Source organism: Grampus griseus, assembly GCF_964374135.1.
Source record: "Grampus griseus genome assembly, chromosome: 12".
Taxonomy (NCBI): Eukaryota; Metazoa; Chordata; class Mammalia; order Artiodactyla; family Delphinidae; genus Grampus; species Grampus griseus.
Window position 1 is genome coordinate 66,284,887 of NC_139006.1, and position 19,182 is coordinate 66,304,068.

Genomic DNA, 19,182 nt, shown 5'->3' on the forward strand with positions numbered 1-19,182 from the left:
ACTCTTGTTTGAAAACATTACACGGAAAACAAAAGGCTGAACCGTATACTTTTTCACCTTGGGGGCTCTGGTCCTCACGGGTTACCGCCACCATCGAACCCAGTGCGCTGGTGCGGGCGAGTGAAGGAGAGGGAGTCCCACTGCAGCACAGAGCGGATGCCCGGGGCCGCTGCCCAGCCTCCAGGCGCGGTTGAACTCCGGCGGGAACCACCGAGCGCGGACCTCCGGCGCTTCCTAGAGCAGCCTCACGTGGGCACGGCCGGCGGCGCACTTCCGCCCGCGCGCGTCGTGTCCCCGTGGACGGCTGGGCCTCGCTGCGGGCCTGCGCCTCCCTCGGCTCTTGCCGCGGGTCTCGGGGAGTGGGTGAGTGGGGCAGGGCGCGCCGGAGGGGGGGCGGGCCAGGGTCTGCGCCGCTGAGGCACCCCACGCGCCCGCCGAGCGGGCTGAGGGCGCGCTTCCTGCGGACTCGCGGGCCGGGACCGGAGCAGAGGACCCAGGCCCGGGAGCGCCGGGGACGCGTACGCGCCTTGTCCACCCCGACCCCCAGACGGGGGCCTCAGTTGCCCGGCGCTCCTGCCGACGCCCACCCCTCCTTTTGCTACACTGATGCTGAATTGGAGGAGAGGCTTGGCTGGCCAACGGTTGGAGACCTGGCCTCTGGCCCTGGCTCGGCCTTGGCCGCTCACTCTATCTCGCGGGTCACGCTTTTTTCATCTCTAAAATGGAGGCTGGCAGTATCTGCCCTACCTGCACCACTGGGTGATGGCAGGGTTGGCACTGCCTGCCTAGAAACTCGTTCTGAACCCGGCAGACTTTAGAATCTTCTGGGAAGCCTTCCAAGTGCTGAGGCCCCAGAATCACCAGGTGTTCGTGATATGGAGCCGGGACTGAGAACCACTGGCCCAGAGTGTCAAGTGACAGTTCTGCGATCGATCGTGTGCTGTGTTCTCGCCCAGAATGTGCACTTCCTCCAAAGTGGTTCATAGTCATGAAAAAGCAAGCGGCTGGGTTTTTTTGTTTGTTTTTTTTTTTTTTTGTCCAAAAAGACAGGGATCAAAATCTGGTTTGGTCACTTATTTCCTAGTGCTTAGAATGGTGCATGTCACAAAACATGCACCACTGATTAAATAAATTAACTTCTGATTACTTCTGACCTAGTGGAAGAGTTGTTTGGCTTGTTTTTCAACTTTTTATTATGGAAACTTTGAAGTATATACAAAAATAGAATCATGTACTGAATGTACCAACTCACAGTCAGTTTCATCTGGTACCTTCACCCCCACTGGATTATTTTAAAGTAAATCTAAATGTACCGTTTCATCCATTAAATACTTGTTTATGTTTATAGAACACAGTAACTCCTTAAATATAAAACCATCATCAATCTCATAAGAATTTCATGTTACCATCTATCCAGTGAAAGTTTACATATCCCCTGTTGTCTCTTTTTTTTCCTCCCATTGTCCAAATCAGGAGTCAAACAAGCTACACATGCTACACTTGGTTGACGGCTCATATCTCTTCATCTCCTCCCTCTTTATTATTGTTTTTCCTTGTATTTCATTTGTTGAAGAAGCCAAGTCGTTTGTCCTGTAATGTTTCTTACATACTGAATTTTGCTTTTTCTGTCCCTGTGGTGTCCTTTAATAAACTGGTATTTAGATAACAGCCTTTTCCAGATGCAGGTTATACTTTTTGGCAAGAAAACCTCCTAAATTACTGTGTACTTCATATTACATCGCATCAGGAGTTGGATTAGGTCTTGTCTCTCTTTGTGGTGTCAAGATTGATCACTGGACCTTTTCCGTACAAATTGTATTGCAGGGTGACTAACTAATTGATCAGGGAATTACTGAAGGATGACAGCTAATAACTACGGAAGGAATGAGAGAATATCAGCTTGGCAACCCCTAATGAAATAATTGGTCCTGGAAATGATCATTAGTGGCTGTTAATGTCAGAAAAAGAGAGACAGCCAGACAGTATGTGCTCCCTAATGGAAGTACCCAATAATACCACTTGTCAAGTATTCTTAGACGATGGGTGAGGGATAAAGATGACAGGATTGACCGTGAGTTGATGATTGTTGAAGCTCGGTGATGGGTATGTGACAGTGCACTATATTAATCTGTGTTTGAAATTTTTCATAACAAAAGTTTTTTTTTAAAAAGATTGACTAGTTGACTAGTGAGCTCACGTCAGCCCGATCCATCCATTATAGTTCTCCATTAGCCTTTCACTAAGTGGTTCTCAAAACTGACTGCATGTTAGAATCACAGGGGAAGAATTTTTTTTTTTTTAATTCTAAAACACACGTCTTTTGCAGAATTTCCTGTTTAATTGTTCTGGGATGGAGCCCAATCATTGATACGTTTTAAAAGCTCTCTAGGTGATTCTAATACTCTCATACTCTCCAGGGTTCTGTACCACTGGCTTAGATCTATTATTTGTTACACATGCCAAGTGATTATATTCTATTATACTTTCTGCATTTATTACTTTAAATTTTCAACTTTCTACATTCTGCATATTCTTCCGCCTCTTGCAAACTGCAATCCAATAAGAAAGCCTCTGCAAATATTATCAGAGGAAGTCTTGATCTTGGAAGTGAAAATGTGGAGTGACACATGGAAAGGACACTAGCAATAACCTCAAGGCTTGTGTGGGGGGTGGAGAGATGTACCACCCACCCTCTGTGTGAGGTGACTGTATCCCCAAATGGAAAGGGAGATCAGGTGATACGTAGTTAGAAGAGCATGTTCAGCATTATGACACATTTCTTAAAAATCATCAATATTAAGTAAATTAAATATAAAATAAATTCAAATCAAATAAATAAATGAAATGCTGCTTATTGCAACCAAAAACAATTCAAAGATTTAAAAGAAAAGTTAATAATCTCCACTATCACCACCATCATTTTAATCACCTGTGAGATAACCAATATTAGCAATATGGTGTATATTCTTCCTCACCAGACTGTCTTGTATAATGTAGGGGTTTGGGCATTGTTATAAAAATGAGATTATGCCATAGCCATCTGTAACTTTTCTCACTGTCATCCCTTCAGGACAAGAGTTACAGACCTCACTGAACTGTAGAATAAATAGTTCATAATATGAATATACAATAAAATATTCAGTTGTTTCCCTATTGAGATATATATATATATATACATATATATATATGTATATATATATTCCGATGGTTTCCAAATTTTAGCCACCTTAAAAGTAACACAATAAACATCATTGTACACAGATCCTTTATTTCTGTAAGGTCGATTTCCAAAAATGGGATTGCTGGGTTAAAGTATATTGCTATTAGCAGCATCATTATTATTGGTAATATATATTGCCAGATTACTCTCCCAGAACATAATAGCAATTCATACTAACACCACTAGTAAAATGCAGGTACCCATTTTCCCTTGTCTTGGTTAGCACTGGATAGCATTAATATTTGCCACCTGATGTGTGGAAAATAATGTCTCTTTTCCTTTAATTTGCATTTCTTCTAACTACTGGGTGACTGAGCACTTTTCATGCTTATTGGCCGTTTGGATTTCTGCTATGAACTTCCTGTGTATATTCATTGCTTATTTTTCTATTTTATCAGTTTTTTTGTTCCTGTTAATACATTTACTTGGACCATTTCTTAGGGGCATTAACCCTTTATCATACAGTACAGTTTTCTCCAGGTGTTTTTTTGGTCCTTTGACTTTAAGAATCTTGATATATGAAAGTTTTTATGTAGTAAAAATGTCGTTTTAAAAAATTTCTGGGTTTCATGTCTTGTCAGTAAGGGTTTTCTCATCCCCAAAGTTATATACATATTTTCCTAATTTTTTGAACATATTTTTTTGGACCTTTCACATTTATATTTCTAAACCATATGGAATGTATTTTTATATACAATGCAAAATAAGAATCTTGCTTTACTTTCTTCTGCAGAAGTAGCCAATTATGTCAGTGTTGTTCATTAAAAAAGCCACCCTTTTTATACTTTTGTTGTATATTGATTTCTGTACGTACCTGGGTTTATTTCTGGACTGTCCCTTCTCTGTCACCTCTATTTTTGTGCCAATATTATTCTGTTTGCTTTATGCCTGATTAATGTAGTAAGTGTTAATATCTAGAAAAGTTAAGTCACTACTCAATGCTTTGTGTACTTTTCTTGCCCATTCTCAGACATGTATTTTTTCTTCCATGTGATCTTCGGGTTGCTTTTGTTCCAAGATAAATCCCACTGGAAATCTGATAGAATTTACATTAAATATATATACGTTAATTATGAAAAGATAGACATTTCTGTGATAGTAAATCTTCCTATCAGGGAAGCTAATGTGTATCTCTTTTGGGGTCTTTTAGGGTCTATTCCTTTCCTATTAACTTTCTAGTTATTTTATAAGACTTAGTTTTCTCTTGTGAGTGAGGGGTTTATTCCTCATTTTTATTTTTATCTGGTTATTGCTAGGACTGAGAAAAGTTTTTGATAGATTTTTTTTCCCCTATAGATGATATATTTATCCAGCTTGCTGCCAAATTTTCTTGTTTTAGTAGTTTTTCTTAAACTTAATATGTTTGTTTTCTTCCCTGCCATCAATGTGGATGCTCTATAATTGGTTATATTGATATATAAGTTTGAGTTTGTGCTTATTTTATTTGATGCATATCTCCTATCACAGAAGTATATGAGAGATAGATGTGCCCAAAAGTAGTAAAAGGAAAAAGAGATCTCAGGAGTTGGCAGAAATCTACACTCAACAGGTTATTGCTGATCACTTATAAGATCAGAAGCCCAGGTGCTAACCCCTCATGGACTCTATTATTATGGGAGTGAGTCATTCACTCAGCATTACTGTGTGATATTAGCATTACTGTAGAGTGTTGTAGAGCATTGCTGTGGCTTATGATGTTTCAGAGAAAGGGCTGCTCACCACGGGCACCAGAGATATCACTTAGTGAGCATAATTAAATTCCAGCTCTTGCCCAGAATCTCACTATAGTTGTTTATTTATTAGAAAGACTTTTTTAAAAAATTAATAAGCAGAAAGTACAGAGTTCTTATATACCCACTCCTTCCCCCAATTTCCACTAATATTAACATCTTACATTAGTGTGGTAGTGATGAGCCAATATTGATACATTATTTTTTTAAATATTTACTTTATTTATTTATTTGGTTGCACTGGGTCTAAGTTGCGGCAGGCAGGCTCCTTAGTTGCAGCTCGTGGGCTCCTTAGTTGTGGCATATGAACTCTTAGTTGTGGCATGCATGTGGGATCCGGTTCCCTGATACATTATTATTAACTAAAGTTTACATTAGGGTTCATTCACTCTTTGTGTTGTATATTCTATGGGTTTTGACCAATGTACAATGACGTGTGTCTGTCTTTACTGTATCATACAGAATAGTTTTGCTAAAAAATCCCATGTGCTAAATCCCATGTCCTAAAAATCCCGTGTGCTCCACCTATTCATCCCTCCCTCCCTTCCCCCAAACCACTGTCCTTTTTTTTTAACAACAGAAATTTATTCTTGCACAATTCTAGAGGCTAGACATCTGAAACTAAGGTGTCACCTGGACCTTTGTTATGGATAATAAAGCTACAACATAAGGAATGCTTAAGACAGAAGGTGACATGATAGAGTTGCCCTGGAGCTAGTGTCCTGGCGTCTCAATCCTAGCTCTGCCACTTACTAGCCGTGGGACCCTAGGCAAGTCACTACCTCTCTGTGCCTCAGCCTCCCCATCTCTAAAATGGGGATGATGGGGCTTCCCTGGTGGTGCAGTGGTTGAGAGTCCGCCTGCCGATGCAGAGGACATGGGTTCGTGCCCTGGTCTGGGAAGATCCCACATGCCGTGGAGCGGCTGGGCCCGTGAGCCACGGCCGCTGGGCCTGCGCATCGGGAGCCTGTGCTCCGCAGCGGGAGAGGCCACAACAGTGAGAGGCCCGCGTACCGCAAAAATAAATAAATTAATTAAATAAAATAAAATGGGGATGATGATATAGTACCCACCTTGTAGAGTCAAACCACTGTGTTTTTACCATTCCCGTAGTTTTGCCTTTTCCGGAATGTCATATAGTTGGAATTCAATTATAGTTATTAATTGACTGGGTTTGGCTTTTTCAACATTTATTTTTGTTTGTGTGAGCAGTCATACAAGGTTTGGTAATTTGTGGTTTTAACTGATTAAGAGTTACTAAAATCTTTCTTCGGATTTCTGTGGAAAACTATTAGAGAACAGGAATCCAAGCTATTCTTAATAACCAAAACATAGGTAATAGTAAAACTCACAAGAACCTGTTTTTGGTGATTTTGAGCAGCGATGTGTAATAATCCCTAAGGGCTCTTCTCGTTCCAGGGTGGAGGATGTCTATGGATGTGACATTTCTGGGGACAGGCGCAGCATACCCATCCCCAACCCGGGGTGCCTCTGCTCTGGTCCTTCGGTGTGAAGGCGAGTGCTGGCTCTTTGACTGTGGGGAGGGAACCCAGACACAGCTTATGAAAAGCCAACTTAAAGCAGGTCAGTGTGCATTCAGCTCTCTCATTAAGGCTGTCCCTTGTTCTGCTTCACTTTCTTGGCTCTCCTTGGGCCTTTTGCTTAGAAACAGCCCTGACAGTTGCACTCCATTTCAGTGCTGGAGCCCTGGCAATACTTGGAAGGCGCTGGGGTATCTGGCCACACCCACTAAACCATCTTTCTTCCTCCCTTCCTTCCTTCCTCCCTTCCTTCCTTCCTCCCTTCCTTCCTTCCTCCCTTCCTTCTTCCCTCCCTTCCTTCCTTCCCTCCTCCCTCCCTCCCTCCCTCCCTTCCTTCTTTCCTTCCTTCCTTATTTATGTATTTACTTTTCATTCTTCCTGTAAATGTTGAGAGCAAGGATTTCTATAGGCTTAGGGCATGGAGGATGGAGTGGGTTGCATCAGACATATTAAATAGACACTGCCCAAGCAAAGGAACATACTTATTTCCACCAGGAGATAGGTATAAGTATCATGAGAGAATACAAAGGGTGGTAGATGTTCTGGGGAGTGAAATGTTCTTTTCCACTTGGGGTCATTCTCAGAGAAGGTGACCTGTGAGTTGTTAAAGGAGGAGGAAGGGTTCCCTGGGCTGGGGAGAAGAAGGGCATTCCAGCCATAGGGAACAGAGTGAGCTTAGCACCAGGCAGACTGAAGAGTACCGTGTTCACCAGAGCCTTGGCCCAGAGTCAGGCAGACCAGGGTTCCAGTCCCAGCGGTGTCTCGGCTTATTACCTGAGCAGGTCAGCCAATTAAGCTTTACTTTGCTCACCTTTCAAATGGGCTTAAAAACTCGACTTAGAAGGGGTGTTGTGAGAATTGTATACAATAATCCCTTCTCTGTGTGGTTGTCTCCTTCTCATCAGTTAAATCTTAGCTCAAATGCTGTCTTCTCAAAGGCTGAACCTCTGGGGTTAAGTAATTTCTCCTCACCCCAGGCATTCTACTATTTTGTGCTATTTTTATTGACTTCTTAGCATCATCAATATCTAAAATTATGTTATTTAAATAGTTGTTTCTGTGGTCACTGTTTATTTCCCTGTACAATAAAGTAAACTCAGTGATCACTTACATACCTAGTAGATGCCCAGTGATATCTGTTCAGTTAATGCATGAATAAGATGTTCAACACTTAGTTCAGTGCCTCTCACTTGTTAGGTCTTGATAAATGGTAGTTATTGAAATTCCTACTACTCATCACAGTACCTAGCATTTGATGACTAAAGGAAGTATAGTTCTATCATCCAAGGATTCCTTGGTCTAGTGGTGAAAACTGACATGCAAACAGTCATGGTGTAATTTGCTAAGTAAGAATAATGGAGGTGTTTTCTAACTACTTTTGAAGCACTAAGGAGGGGGGCACTAACTGTATCTGTGTGTTCAGGGAAAGCAACCTAGAGATGGTAACAGTTGAGCTGGGTTGTAAGAGACGAATAGAAGTTTCTCTGCGGAGAGAAGTAGGGATGGCCCTTCAAGGAACAGACAACAAAGTGAGCAAGAGTTTCTAGGAGAGAAATGACATGTTTGGGGAATATTAAGCTATCCAGAATTTTGAGTACTTGGCTGGATAGATGAGAGATAAGAATGCTTAAGGAAGTAAGTAAGGGCAGACTATGAGGACTCCTGTGGTATTCTAAGGTATCTGCACGTTATTCTATTGGCAACAAAGAATCATTAAAACATTTTAAGCCGAAAAAAAAAAAAAATTAAGCCGAGCAATGACATGGTCTGATTTGTGTTTTAGGACAGTTTTCCAATGGCACATATATTGGGAGAGAGAGATTGGCATCAGGAGACCAGTTCCAAGGCAGTGGCATTCACCTGAGAGAGAGAGAGAAGATGAAGATGTTGAAGCAGGAAGTAGGGATAAGGATGAAGATGAGAGACTCAAAGAGATACTTATAGAGCCAACAGCAGGTGGTGACTGAGTAAATTCCTAGTCTGTGAAGAAGTGAAGAATTATTACAAGTTACAGGTGATGATGTCCCAGACCAAGATTGGGAGTTAGGAAAAGAGCTGTTGGAAGAAGGAACTAATGCACTTGGGACACGTGGCCTTGAGGTGTACACAGTTCAACCCTGATTATATACTGTCGTATGTTGAAACCCTGAGGTCAGAGCAGGTATTATGCTTTACTTCCCTTGGATCACACAGGGGTTCCTTTCACGAGAACATGCCTCCACATGCCAGAGTGGAGGCTGTAATATTTAACAGTTTAGAGAGTAGGGGTTAAGGTGGCAGGGTGATTAAAATAGAAACAAGTAACTGTTGTGTTAAGAGGTTTGGGTGTAGGGTAAGTCTTCACTTTTTATTTAGTACCTGTATCAGTTATGTAATGCTGCATAGCAGATTATAAATTTAGTGGGTTATTTGCATTTATTATCTCATAGTTTCTGTGGGTCAGGGAGTTCGGGCCTGGCTTAGCTGGATTCTCTGCTTCAGGGTCTCACTAGGCTGCAATCCAGGTCTTGGCCAGGGCTGCGGTCTCATCAGAGTCTCCACTAGGGGAAGGATCTGTTTTCAGTGCTCACTCAGGTTGTCAGCAAATCCTTGAGGTTGTAGGACTGAGGCTGCCTGCAGCAACTAGAGGCCTCCTATAGTTCCTCGTCATGGGGGTTTCTGCTTCAGGGTAGCTTGCTCGATTCCTGCCAGCAAGGGAGAGAGATTCCAGAGCAAGTCTGCCAGCAAGATGGAGTCTTGTAAATGACATAATCGTATTGCATCCTTGGGCCATATTTTACTGGTTAGGAGTAAGTCCCCAGTCCCACCCACACTCAAGGGGAAGGAATTATAGAAGGATATGAACAGCAGGAGGCAGGGGCCATGGTGGTACCCATGTACCACCTTAACTCTATCTGCCACAATACCTTTCTCTAGTGTTTTATATTTTACAGCTATTTTATATATATTTTTAAACAATGCACAAAGCTCGAGCTTTTTAAAATAAAAGTTTGGCAAAAAATAATAATAATAAAATAAAATCTAAGGGAACCTTTAGTTTACAAAATTTTTGTTGACTTAAGAAAAACTTTTCTGGCTTCAGAGAGGAGAGTGATATGGTAATCCTAGAACATTAGCTGAGACACTCTAGCACTTCAAAAGCCCCTGTCTCAACCTGGAATGCATCACCCTCAAAACATCTTGGCTTCTCTCAATAACCCAATATGGACCTATCGCTATTGGAGTCATTGAAGCCCTTTTAGCTTATACTACCTCCTGGGGTAATGGGTTTCATAAGGAAGTATTTTCTGTTTCTCTAGATATACTTCTTGCAAGTTTCCTTGGTCCTAATATGCAAGCATCTGATTAAAAAGTGTAGGTTTGCCATATCTACTTTTTTCATAATTTTAAAGAGTGAGCTTAAGCCTTTTTTTCCTCTAAAATGATTACAAAAAGTATTATAAAAGTATAATTTTTAAAATGATTATAATAAGTATACATGCTCGTTGTAAAAGTTCAAACAAAGCAGAAAAATATAAATAAGAAAAGCCTAAATCCCCCTCTCTTTGGTGAATTTTCTATACATGTAGATATGGTAATGGTGTAGGTGTATTTGTGTGTGTGTATAATTTTGCATAAATGGAATCAAACTATACTTGGTGTGACCTGCTTTTTTTCAACTGAATATTACGTATGAACGATGTATTGCAGACATTTTCCTACAGCACTAAATATCACTGCATTATCCCTTAGAGGATGCTTAGTATTCTACTCCTATATGGATGACATTTTCCCTGGTAACTTTCGTGATCTTAAGTGAAAGGGAACTCATGCATTTTTCTTTTTTCATTTGATAGCTTCCTCTTACCTTTGATAATTGTGGTTGCCATTCCTTCTCCCTCTGAAATCAACTTTCTTGAAAAATGAAATGTTTGGTTTCCCTGAAACTGTGATATCTGTGGGAAGTACCTTTTCTTACTTAATTTATCTCACTTGCTTTGAGTTCACAGATTGTTTTGGTGTTCAGTTTTGGCTGTGTTTTGCAGTAGATAGGGAGAGGCCCAGAAAGTCTGATTTGGCAGTTTTGAGGTCAGCGTGAGACTCAACAACTGTTGTAGTTCTTTTGTCTCTTGAGTCCTCAGGTCACACTTGGGGGCGTGTTGGCAGCCCAGACAGCAGGAAGGGGGCAAGGAAAGGGTTCCAGAAGTCAAAAAACTGCAAAAACGAGGACTAAAAAGAGAAAACAAAAAGGAGCATGTTGAGGAAACTTCTAGCGTGCCTCCTGGCAATTTTCAAGGTTCAAGATCAGCCTCTGCCCAGTCTATTCTCTGCCACAGGGGCCTGGCTTGGTGTAGTAACACTGGGAACACTCGCTTGGAGAACACTGTTACCTAGATGTCACAGGACAAATCCCATCACAATAAACTATTCCTGTTCTTTTATGGCATCGATAAACTGTTCCTGTTCTTTTATGGTATCAAATGTTTGAAATGGGTGGGCCATGAGCTAGGACTGGAAGCCACTGTTATACTAAAAATGTGTTAATTGTGATTGTTGCTTTTAAAAGGCCTTGTGGTGCATCTGAGAAAAATGTTGATGTGGCATCCTGCCACATACCAGGAGTAAATTCAGTTTACCAATGGCTAAATCAAGTTACAACCTAAGTCAGTATGCACTGGAAAAGCTGTTGTATTAGTTCAGATTGAGAGAAAGGGAGGGGCCCACATGCCTTTACATAGCACCATGGGGGATCTACCCTCTAAACTGCACTCTGCATCTATTGCCCACTTCCTCCCCCTCGGTTCTTCACCCCACTCCCTTTCCACCTCCCTCCTTCTCCCTCCTTCCTTTCCTCTCCCTCCCTCATCCCCCTTCCCTTTTCTCCTTCTTCGGCCTCACCCAGACAGGCAGGCTCTGGCTTGGTTAGTTAATCTCTGTCCAGTGTGGAGTCCTTAAAAGGCAATTTTGAATTCAGGCACTGGTCCAGTCCGTTGGAGCCAGGGGAACATTTTTATGCTGGAAGTACTGTTCATATTTGCTGTTCTCAGAGGGAGCAGTAGGGGGCAGTGTAACTGCCAGATGTTTTTAACACTTGTGGCCTATCTGGTAACTTATGTGAATCATTTTGGTACACTTTATCCTTTTTTTTTTTTTTCCCCCAGTAAGAGGATGTGTAGGAAAGTACTCTTAAAACTGTAACACTGTGTAATTTCAAGATGTTTTATGAAAAAAAGTTGTATCTTATTAAAGCCATCTAGTGAAATAATACCTGTCTTTCTTGCTTCTAGAATCATGTAGAAGAATATAAAGAAATAAGTTTATGGTGATAAGTAGAACTTCTAAATTCATTTTACTGCTTTCTATGTAAGTTGTTATGCATGTTTCAAGTAGCTTTGTATGAGTTTTATTTCTGAAAAATTCCCAAATTTATTTCTCTGCCTCAATCAAAAGGGAGAATTACTAAGATCTTCATCACGCATCTTCATGGAGACCATTTCTTTGGCCTTCCTGGCCTCCTCTGCACAATCAGCCTGCAGAGTGGCTCCATGGTCACCAAACAGCCGATCGAAATCTATGGCCCTGCGGGGCTTCGGGACTTTATCTGGCAAACCATGGAACTTTCTCACACGGAGTTGGTCTTCCCTTATGTGGTCCATGAGCTGGTGCCTACAGCGGATCAGTGTCCTACAGAAGAACTGAAAGAATCTGTACACGTGAATAAAGCAGACAACCCTCCCAAAGACGGACAGGGAAGAACTATCGTGTTAGACTCAGAAGAAAACTCGTACCTCCTGGTTGATGATGAACAGTTTGTTGTGAAAGCATTTCGCCTCTTTCATCGAATACCCTCCTTTGGATTTTCAGTTGTGGAGAAGAAACGCCCAGGTAAACTCAATGCACAGAAACTGAAAGATCTTGGTAAGTGTTTTTTTTCCTTTCTCGTCAATCGAGTTGTTAACCAGAGCAGTTAGAAGCGTCATAGAAACCTTCTTTTCTTGTCTCCCAGGCCTAAAACTGACATTTTCTCTACTTACTTCCTTTGCTCAAAGTTTGTTTATTAAGAGAAATCCTTGAGGCCAAAATATGCTATACAGAGCGAAAACCAAGTATCTATTTGAATTCTCTCTTCAGCTCCCTAGATGCACATTCTTGATCTGTCTTATCTTCAGCTTTTACTATCTTGGTTGGTGGAGTGGACCTGTTGTCTCAGGTCTAGGCTTTTATTTTTTCATGTCATGTTTTTGAAATATGTTTTCAATGACATCTTTGGCCAGAGACTTTTTGCCATAGTTCTTAACCTTGCAACTCCAACCAACTGCTTTCTGGGTTTTCCTTCTTTATTGACTTTGCCTAGTCAATCAACCTTGATTAAGTTAATTTGGTGTTTAGAACACTGCCTTAACCAGTTTTACATACCTGGGTTCATCACGCTCGGAAGCAAGCATCCAAAGATTGGCTTGGGGCCCATCAAAGGCTTCATACCTCCTCCATGCTAGGCCATCGTGTGTGAGAGTTCTTCAGCGCCTCTCCCGAAGCAGTGTCCGGGTACATCATTCCTCCAGCATACCACCTTCCTTGGCATGGCTACAACAGAGCCTGTGAAAACACGGTGATGGTGATGGTTTTTTTGTGTGTCTTTTCTTTACTTACGCAATGTCTTCTTTCTTTTCCAACTAAAACAAAATGCTAAGTAATGAGGAAAAGTGCCTTAGGCCAAAGGTATTTTTATTATCTAAAAACCTGTGAAAATACTGTTGTATTGGGAAACTTTAAACATGATCTATGTTGGAATTAGTGAACACATTCTGTTTGTTTGTATGTGTTGCCCAGAGTGATGATCAGGTGTTATTCTCGATTAATATGAGACTTAAGCCCAGTTTGGTAAACATGGAACTGCCCCTATCTACAAAGAAGATTGATTATTTATAACTGCCTGAAATTCTGCTTGATGTTGTGATCCAGACAATCCCCTCTAACAGTTTTTTTTTTATTATGTTAGTTTGTTGGTACCTTGTCATTTAAATGGGCTCTTTAATTTTACCCAAAGATGAGCTTATTAAATACAGCACTCTCAAATAATGTTATTCCCATGCACAGCAGAGAATCAAGGCTGTTATCTTGACTGTAATAAGGTTTTAGTGGGACTTAAGAGCTTAAAACTCATCTGACACGTGTGCTTGGAAATGTTTTAAGTACTTGGGCATTGCTAATATCAATAGCCAACAGTGAACTTTTAAAAATGTATAAATATTCCAGTTTTCCACAAGTAATAAAATATTTATAACAATTATGAAAAGAATTGGATGCCTTTTCCACTTGCTATTTGCTGTGCTGTTGAAACAGACTCTCTTAACAAGTCATAAATGCCATTCCCATGACGTGATGTTATCTGCCTCTGTCATTAGGTGTTCCGCCAGGTCCTGCCTATGGGAAGCTGAAAAATGGAATTTCTGTTGTTCTGGAAAATGGAGTTACAATTTCTCCCCAAGATGTCTTAAAAAAGCCTATTGCTGGAAGAAAAATCTGCATTTTGGGTGACTGTTCTGGGGTTGTGGATGATGGAGGAGTGAAGCTGTGCTTTGAAGCAGACCTGTTGATCCATGAAGCAACCCTGGATGACACCCAGATGGACAAAGCAAAGGAACACGGCCACAGCACGCCACACATGGCAGCAGCATTTGCAAAGCTGTGCCAAGCAAAGAGGCTCGTTCTGACTCACTTCAGTCAGAGGTACAAACCAGTTGCCTTGGCCAGAGAAGGAGAAACAGATGGGATCTTAGAGCTTAAAAAGCAAGCTGAATCAGTGTTAGATCTCCAAGAAGTGACTCTAGCAGAAGATTTTATGGTGATTGGCATTCCAATCAAGAAATGAAGCCAGTGTTCCTGAATGCATTCTGGTGTGTCTGTGAATATGTTACTGAACGAACAGTCAAGTTTGTTGTTGTCGTCGTCGTTGTCGTTTTGGTCTAAAATTATTTGGGTCCTAACAATCCTAACAAGGATGGAGCTGCACTGCTGAACTAACTCAGCATTGAGAAGGGAGCAAGCTTTGTGATAATAGATCACTTTAAAAAGAATAAAGCCAGAATCCTTCTTCAAGTCCACACTTGACAAAATGATAGACTGTTCAGGTGTACATGTTTTGTGGCTGCTGCCTCAGAGGGTAGCCAATATGCCATGCAATCCTGGGCTTAGCTTCTGCCCGGCTTTATTGCTGTTGTTGGCAAAGCAGTAGCAGGGCTTGGCCCTCCTGGCTAAAAATGGTATTTTGGCATTTTGTGTTGAATCTGTTCATGTTATTAACAGAATAGAGAGAAATGTAATGAGACATTGGATATGAAGGATTGAAGCTGGCACGTTAAGTCTTGAATTCTTTGCTTGAATACTGAGTGCAGAGTCAGGCTAGGTGTTTATCCTCCAATTACTATTTTATTGAACTTTCCAGTTTGCTTTAAACCTGTGGTTCTCAGTTGGAGGTGATACTCTCCCTTAGATGGAGTTTTGAAATTGTGGGGATGTCTCTTGTCAAAACTAGGAGGGGTTACTACTGGTATTTAGTCAGTAGGGGCCAGGATGCTAGATCCTACAAAGTTCGGTCAGTCCTAAACAGTGAAGAATTATCTCGTCCCAAAATGCATATTGCAGGCCTGTTGAGATACACAGCAAGTTAAAACTTATACTCCCACTGTGAATATACTTTATAAAAATTAGTGACATACTGAACTGAACTACGAGGTAAGTCAAATTCTACAACAAATCCTAAAAAGCTAGCTAAGGGAATATGTTGGAATTGGAACATCTTATCCAATATTATTGGTCATAAATGAGCTATGAGCTGGAGCTTATGAATCTGGAGGTTAAAAAATGATACCTGTCCAACTTGCGTTTACACTTTCCAATAAATAATTCTTTGAGCACAATTTTAGTAAATGTTCTTTCTAGAATAGCTTTTCTTCATGAGTTGCCTTCCACCTCCCTTCTGTCTTTCATGGGGTATCTCGGACTCATTTTCCCACAGTATTTCTCAAAATGTGTTAATGGAGAGGTAGTCTCAAGTACTGATTCAGTCAAAAGGCTTCCCTCATCAAATCAGTCTGGGAAACCCTGTGTGCTGTGTGTCCCTCTGGCAGAGTTCTGGTTCCCATCAGTACATTCAAAACAGCACTGCTTCAGGGATCACCAGCCAGTCTTTGGTGCCAGAAGGCCCTGATTTCAGAGTCCCATTCTTTACCTCATGATGGTCCTGTGTGCTCTGGAGCAGATGACTTACTCTCTGAGCTGCTCATCTCTAAAAATGGGAAAAATAAGAATAAGACAGTGAGAAATTGTCACTGAAAAATAAGACAGGGAAAAAATTAAATAAGACAGTGTATAAAAGGAGCATAGCACATTGCTTCAGGGCATAAAGTCCTAAAGTACAGAGGCCTGTCAACTCTATTGAACCCCTTTCTGAGTCATATTTCACCGTATACTATCTATTAACATCTCAAGAACCTATGAGTTTATTGTACACTTATTCAGAAATACTGTCATGGTGTATACTATTAAACTCCTTTGGGTCCTGGGGCTTTTCTAGTAAAAATTGACTCCTGGATGGGTCTGGAATCCCTAGAGTAATGATAATCAAGATGGGTCTAGTTACTCAATATCTCAGTCATTCTGAAGCAGTCTCCAGAGTGGTCTGACTCAGCCCTGCTCTAGGCTCCCGGCCTGCCAAGTACCAAAGGTGACCAGACCTAAAGTGTATCTTGACTTCTGAACTCAATTCAAACAAGCATTTATTAGATACCAGTGGTGTGCCAAAACCTGTACAAGAGGGAATGGCTAGTACTAGTACCTCTAATGCCTGGAGCTCTTGTGGGTAAAGATTGTATCTTAGTCACCTCTGCATTCTTGGAAATACCCACCCGTAGTAGGCACTCAGAAATATTTATTGAATGAAATGAGGCCTTGATGTCATGCATGCACAAAATTTATGACCTAAAGTTTAGAACCTGTGCCTAGCCCATTTTATGACTGTATTTGTCCAAAATTTTTAGCTGCCTGATTGGTGGTACCCCATTCACTGCGTTGGGAGTACATAAATGAATATAAGACAGAATTTCAAGCTCACTGTCTTAAGTGCTGAAGACTGATAGGTAAATATCAGTAAATATGCAGTTCCTTCAAGTGTTTCTGATTTTATAGCCTACCACTCCATTTTGCTGTTCCTGAGCGTTCCTTGAGAGCTGACTTGAGCTCAAGCCCTTAGAATCAGGCTCTATTAGTATGTGTGGGCTAAGCCCTCAGAGAACATGATGTGGAACGAATTGATATGTTGGATTAAGTGTAGGGTATCAGTTCATGGTGAGAGTTCTTTCTTGGACTCTCTTCTGGCCTAGAATTTGTTCTTAATGGTAGAACACATTCTAAGAATTTGTGGAGCTAGAATTAAGAGTGAATCTTAAATTGGATTTCCTAGAGCTTGTAATTTGTTCATGGTTATGTGACTCCAGATGGGATTAGAATATGTGGTGTTCCCCAAATGTATTTGATCACTGAATCCTCTTTTGCCAAGGAGCATCTTGGAACACTGAGAAATGCTGTTTCTTAATACTTCTGAAAAGTATTATATTTATAATTTTTACCTGGACAATTTATTGAAGTAATAAGTTCCATATCTACACCGAGTATAGTATTTTCTTTGTCTTAAACTGACTTTCCCATTGTCAGGAATTCATAGGTTCTTGCTTACTTTAAATAAATATGCACTTTCTGTTTCTCTAAAGGTATTTAGACTTGCCCAAATACACCCCAAATCATCTTTGTTTTCAAATACCCATGCCTCATTAATATACTTTTAATAAACTTTTAAACATAAAAGCAGCATATGCTTAGTAGTTAATTTTTTTTAAAGATTCAAGAAAAGAAGATGATTACTCATAATTCCACCATCTAGAGAGCTACCGCCTTGGTCCAGTGATCCTCAAACTGAGATGTGAGTCAGTATAACTCAAGATAGTACATAGGTGGACAGGGTGCATAGGTAGCCAGAGATCCTTGGGCTCTGATTCCAAAGACTCTAATTCAGTAGCTCTGGGGTGGAACCCAAGAATCTGCATTTTTAAAAAACCACCCCCAGGTGATTCTGAAGTATATGAGTGGTAGAACACATGAGGAGAAAAAGCTGTCTTTATTTATGCACTTTGAAAAATTGAGGTGTATATAAATATTTTATGTATATTTAAACATGCTTATAGATCTATGTATATTACACACATGCATATTTTTACATGTAGGTTGACCTCAACTGTTTTTCTCATTTAACATGAACATTTCCTCAGAGTATTAACTGTTCTTTGAAAGCATGAATTTAATGATTTTATATTATTCCATTCTATAGAGGTAATATAATTTATCTGTTTTCCTACTTTTGGGGCATTGAGATTGTTTTCCATTATTATAAATAATAATATCATGAATATTCCTGGGCATAAATCTTTGTATCTCTGCGTATTTCCTTAGGATTGATTTCTCTGAAGGTCAAATCTGACTTACTGTTTTGGACTCTGGGTAAGAATCTCCCACTTGTTTTCCAACTCAAACCGCAGCAGCATGAGAGGCCTGTTTCACTACTCCATTGACAGATGATATTGAATATCATCAATTAATGACTTTTCTAACACTTCTCTTCCAAGACATTTGTCTTATAAAGATTATTTTTGCCTTCTAGTGAAAATAACTTTATTATGTCTTTCAACCACCACATATAATTCAACTGTGATTTCCTTGAATATTCTTATGCCACCTTAAAATCTGACCGTTCTTTCTTAAAGGGGTAAAAATCCTTCCTGCTTCAAATATGTTCATGACAGATGTAACAGTGAAGGTAACTTTTGTCTTCACAAAGATATAAATTTATGGTGAAATGTACTGATTCTGTCCTTACTGACCGATGGATTTTTTAGGTACTGAATGAGTCAAGAGTTATTTTTTTTTTATGGGGAGAATAAAAAGGAAACGCTGGTGATGTTCACTCTTTGGCAAGATAAGAATAGAGTTTAAGGTGGGGTGTGGTGGGACATGGGGTAAGATTGAGAAATTGTTTTCTTCCATAGTACGAAGTAAAAAATAAAGAGTACTTTAACCATATTATGTTTTTTAAAAAGGGGCAGGCGGCAGTAAATACTGGGTGAATAAGAGTGGAGGATCCTTAGCGAAACGTGCAAGGGATGTGGGGAGGGACAGGCAGAGGACGGTTTTATATAAGCCTAAGAGCCCTAGTACTATTTGGTATTTGGAACTACTTATGTGTGTATGTGTGTGTCATTTAGTTTAAAAGTTACATTAAAACACATAAACATAGATAAGACCCTGCTCCAAATAATTATGTCAGTTGGTGTCTCCAGATGGGTGCCCCAGGCAGCTAACAGTTCCTTTCAAGAATTTTTAACATTCCGATCCATTCTCCATACCACAGAGAGATTTTTTTCAAATGCAGATCTGAGCCTAGCGCGCAGATTTTAACGTTCTTGCCTTGCCCTCCCCTCCAAGCTAACCTTACTGAACGGCGCCACTCGTTTGTGCGGCCCTAGCCACGTGGGCCTTTAGTCCTTTGTCAGAGGCTCCTGTTGTTGCACAGTCTTGGCATGGACTGCTCCCTGGGCCCGGACCCTGCTCCCTCAGCCTGGAGCGCTCTTCCTCCTCTCCCCAAGTTAACCCTTGCTGGGCC

The 19,182-nt window shown here is 40.7% G+C and overlaps 1 protein-coding gene across 1 annotated transcript; it reads left to right on the forward strand.

Moving 5' to 3' along the window:
• The first annotated feature begins 262 nt into the window (after positions 1-262).
• ELAC1 (elaC ribonuclease Z 1) lies at positions 263-18,533 on the forward strand. Its single transcript, XM_082667111.1, has 4 exons — positions 263-363; positions 6,370-6,534; positions 11,922-12,389; positions 13,877-18,533. The coding sequence occupies exons 2-4, from the start codon at positions 6,378-6,380 to the stop codon at positions 14,341-14,343; spliced, it is 1,092 nt and encodes a 363-aa protein (XP_082523237.1). The 5' UTR covers positions 263-363; positions 6,370-6,377; the 3' UTR covers positions 14,344-18,533.
• The last annotated feature ends 649 nt before the right edge of the window (positions 18,534-19,182 follow it).

What these genes read in the sequence shown, in the direction of transcription:
- ELAC1 (XM_082667111.1), top strand. Translation starts at nt 6,378, where the DNA reads ATGTCTATGGATGTGACATTTCTGGGGACAGGCGCAGCATACCCATCC. An exon ending in GAAAAGCCAACTTAAAGCAG is followed by an intron (nt 6,535 to 11,921) that starts GTCAGTGTGCAT and finishes CTCAATCAAAAG; the next exon opens with GGAGAATTACTAAGATCTTC. An exon ending in ACAGAAACTGAAAGATCTTG is followed by an intron (nt 12,390 to 13,876) that starts GTAAGTGTTTTT and finishes CTCTGTCATTAG; the next exon opens with GTGTTCCGCCAGGTCCTGCC.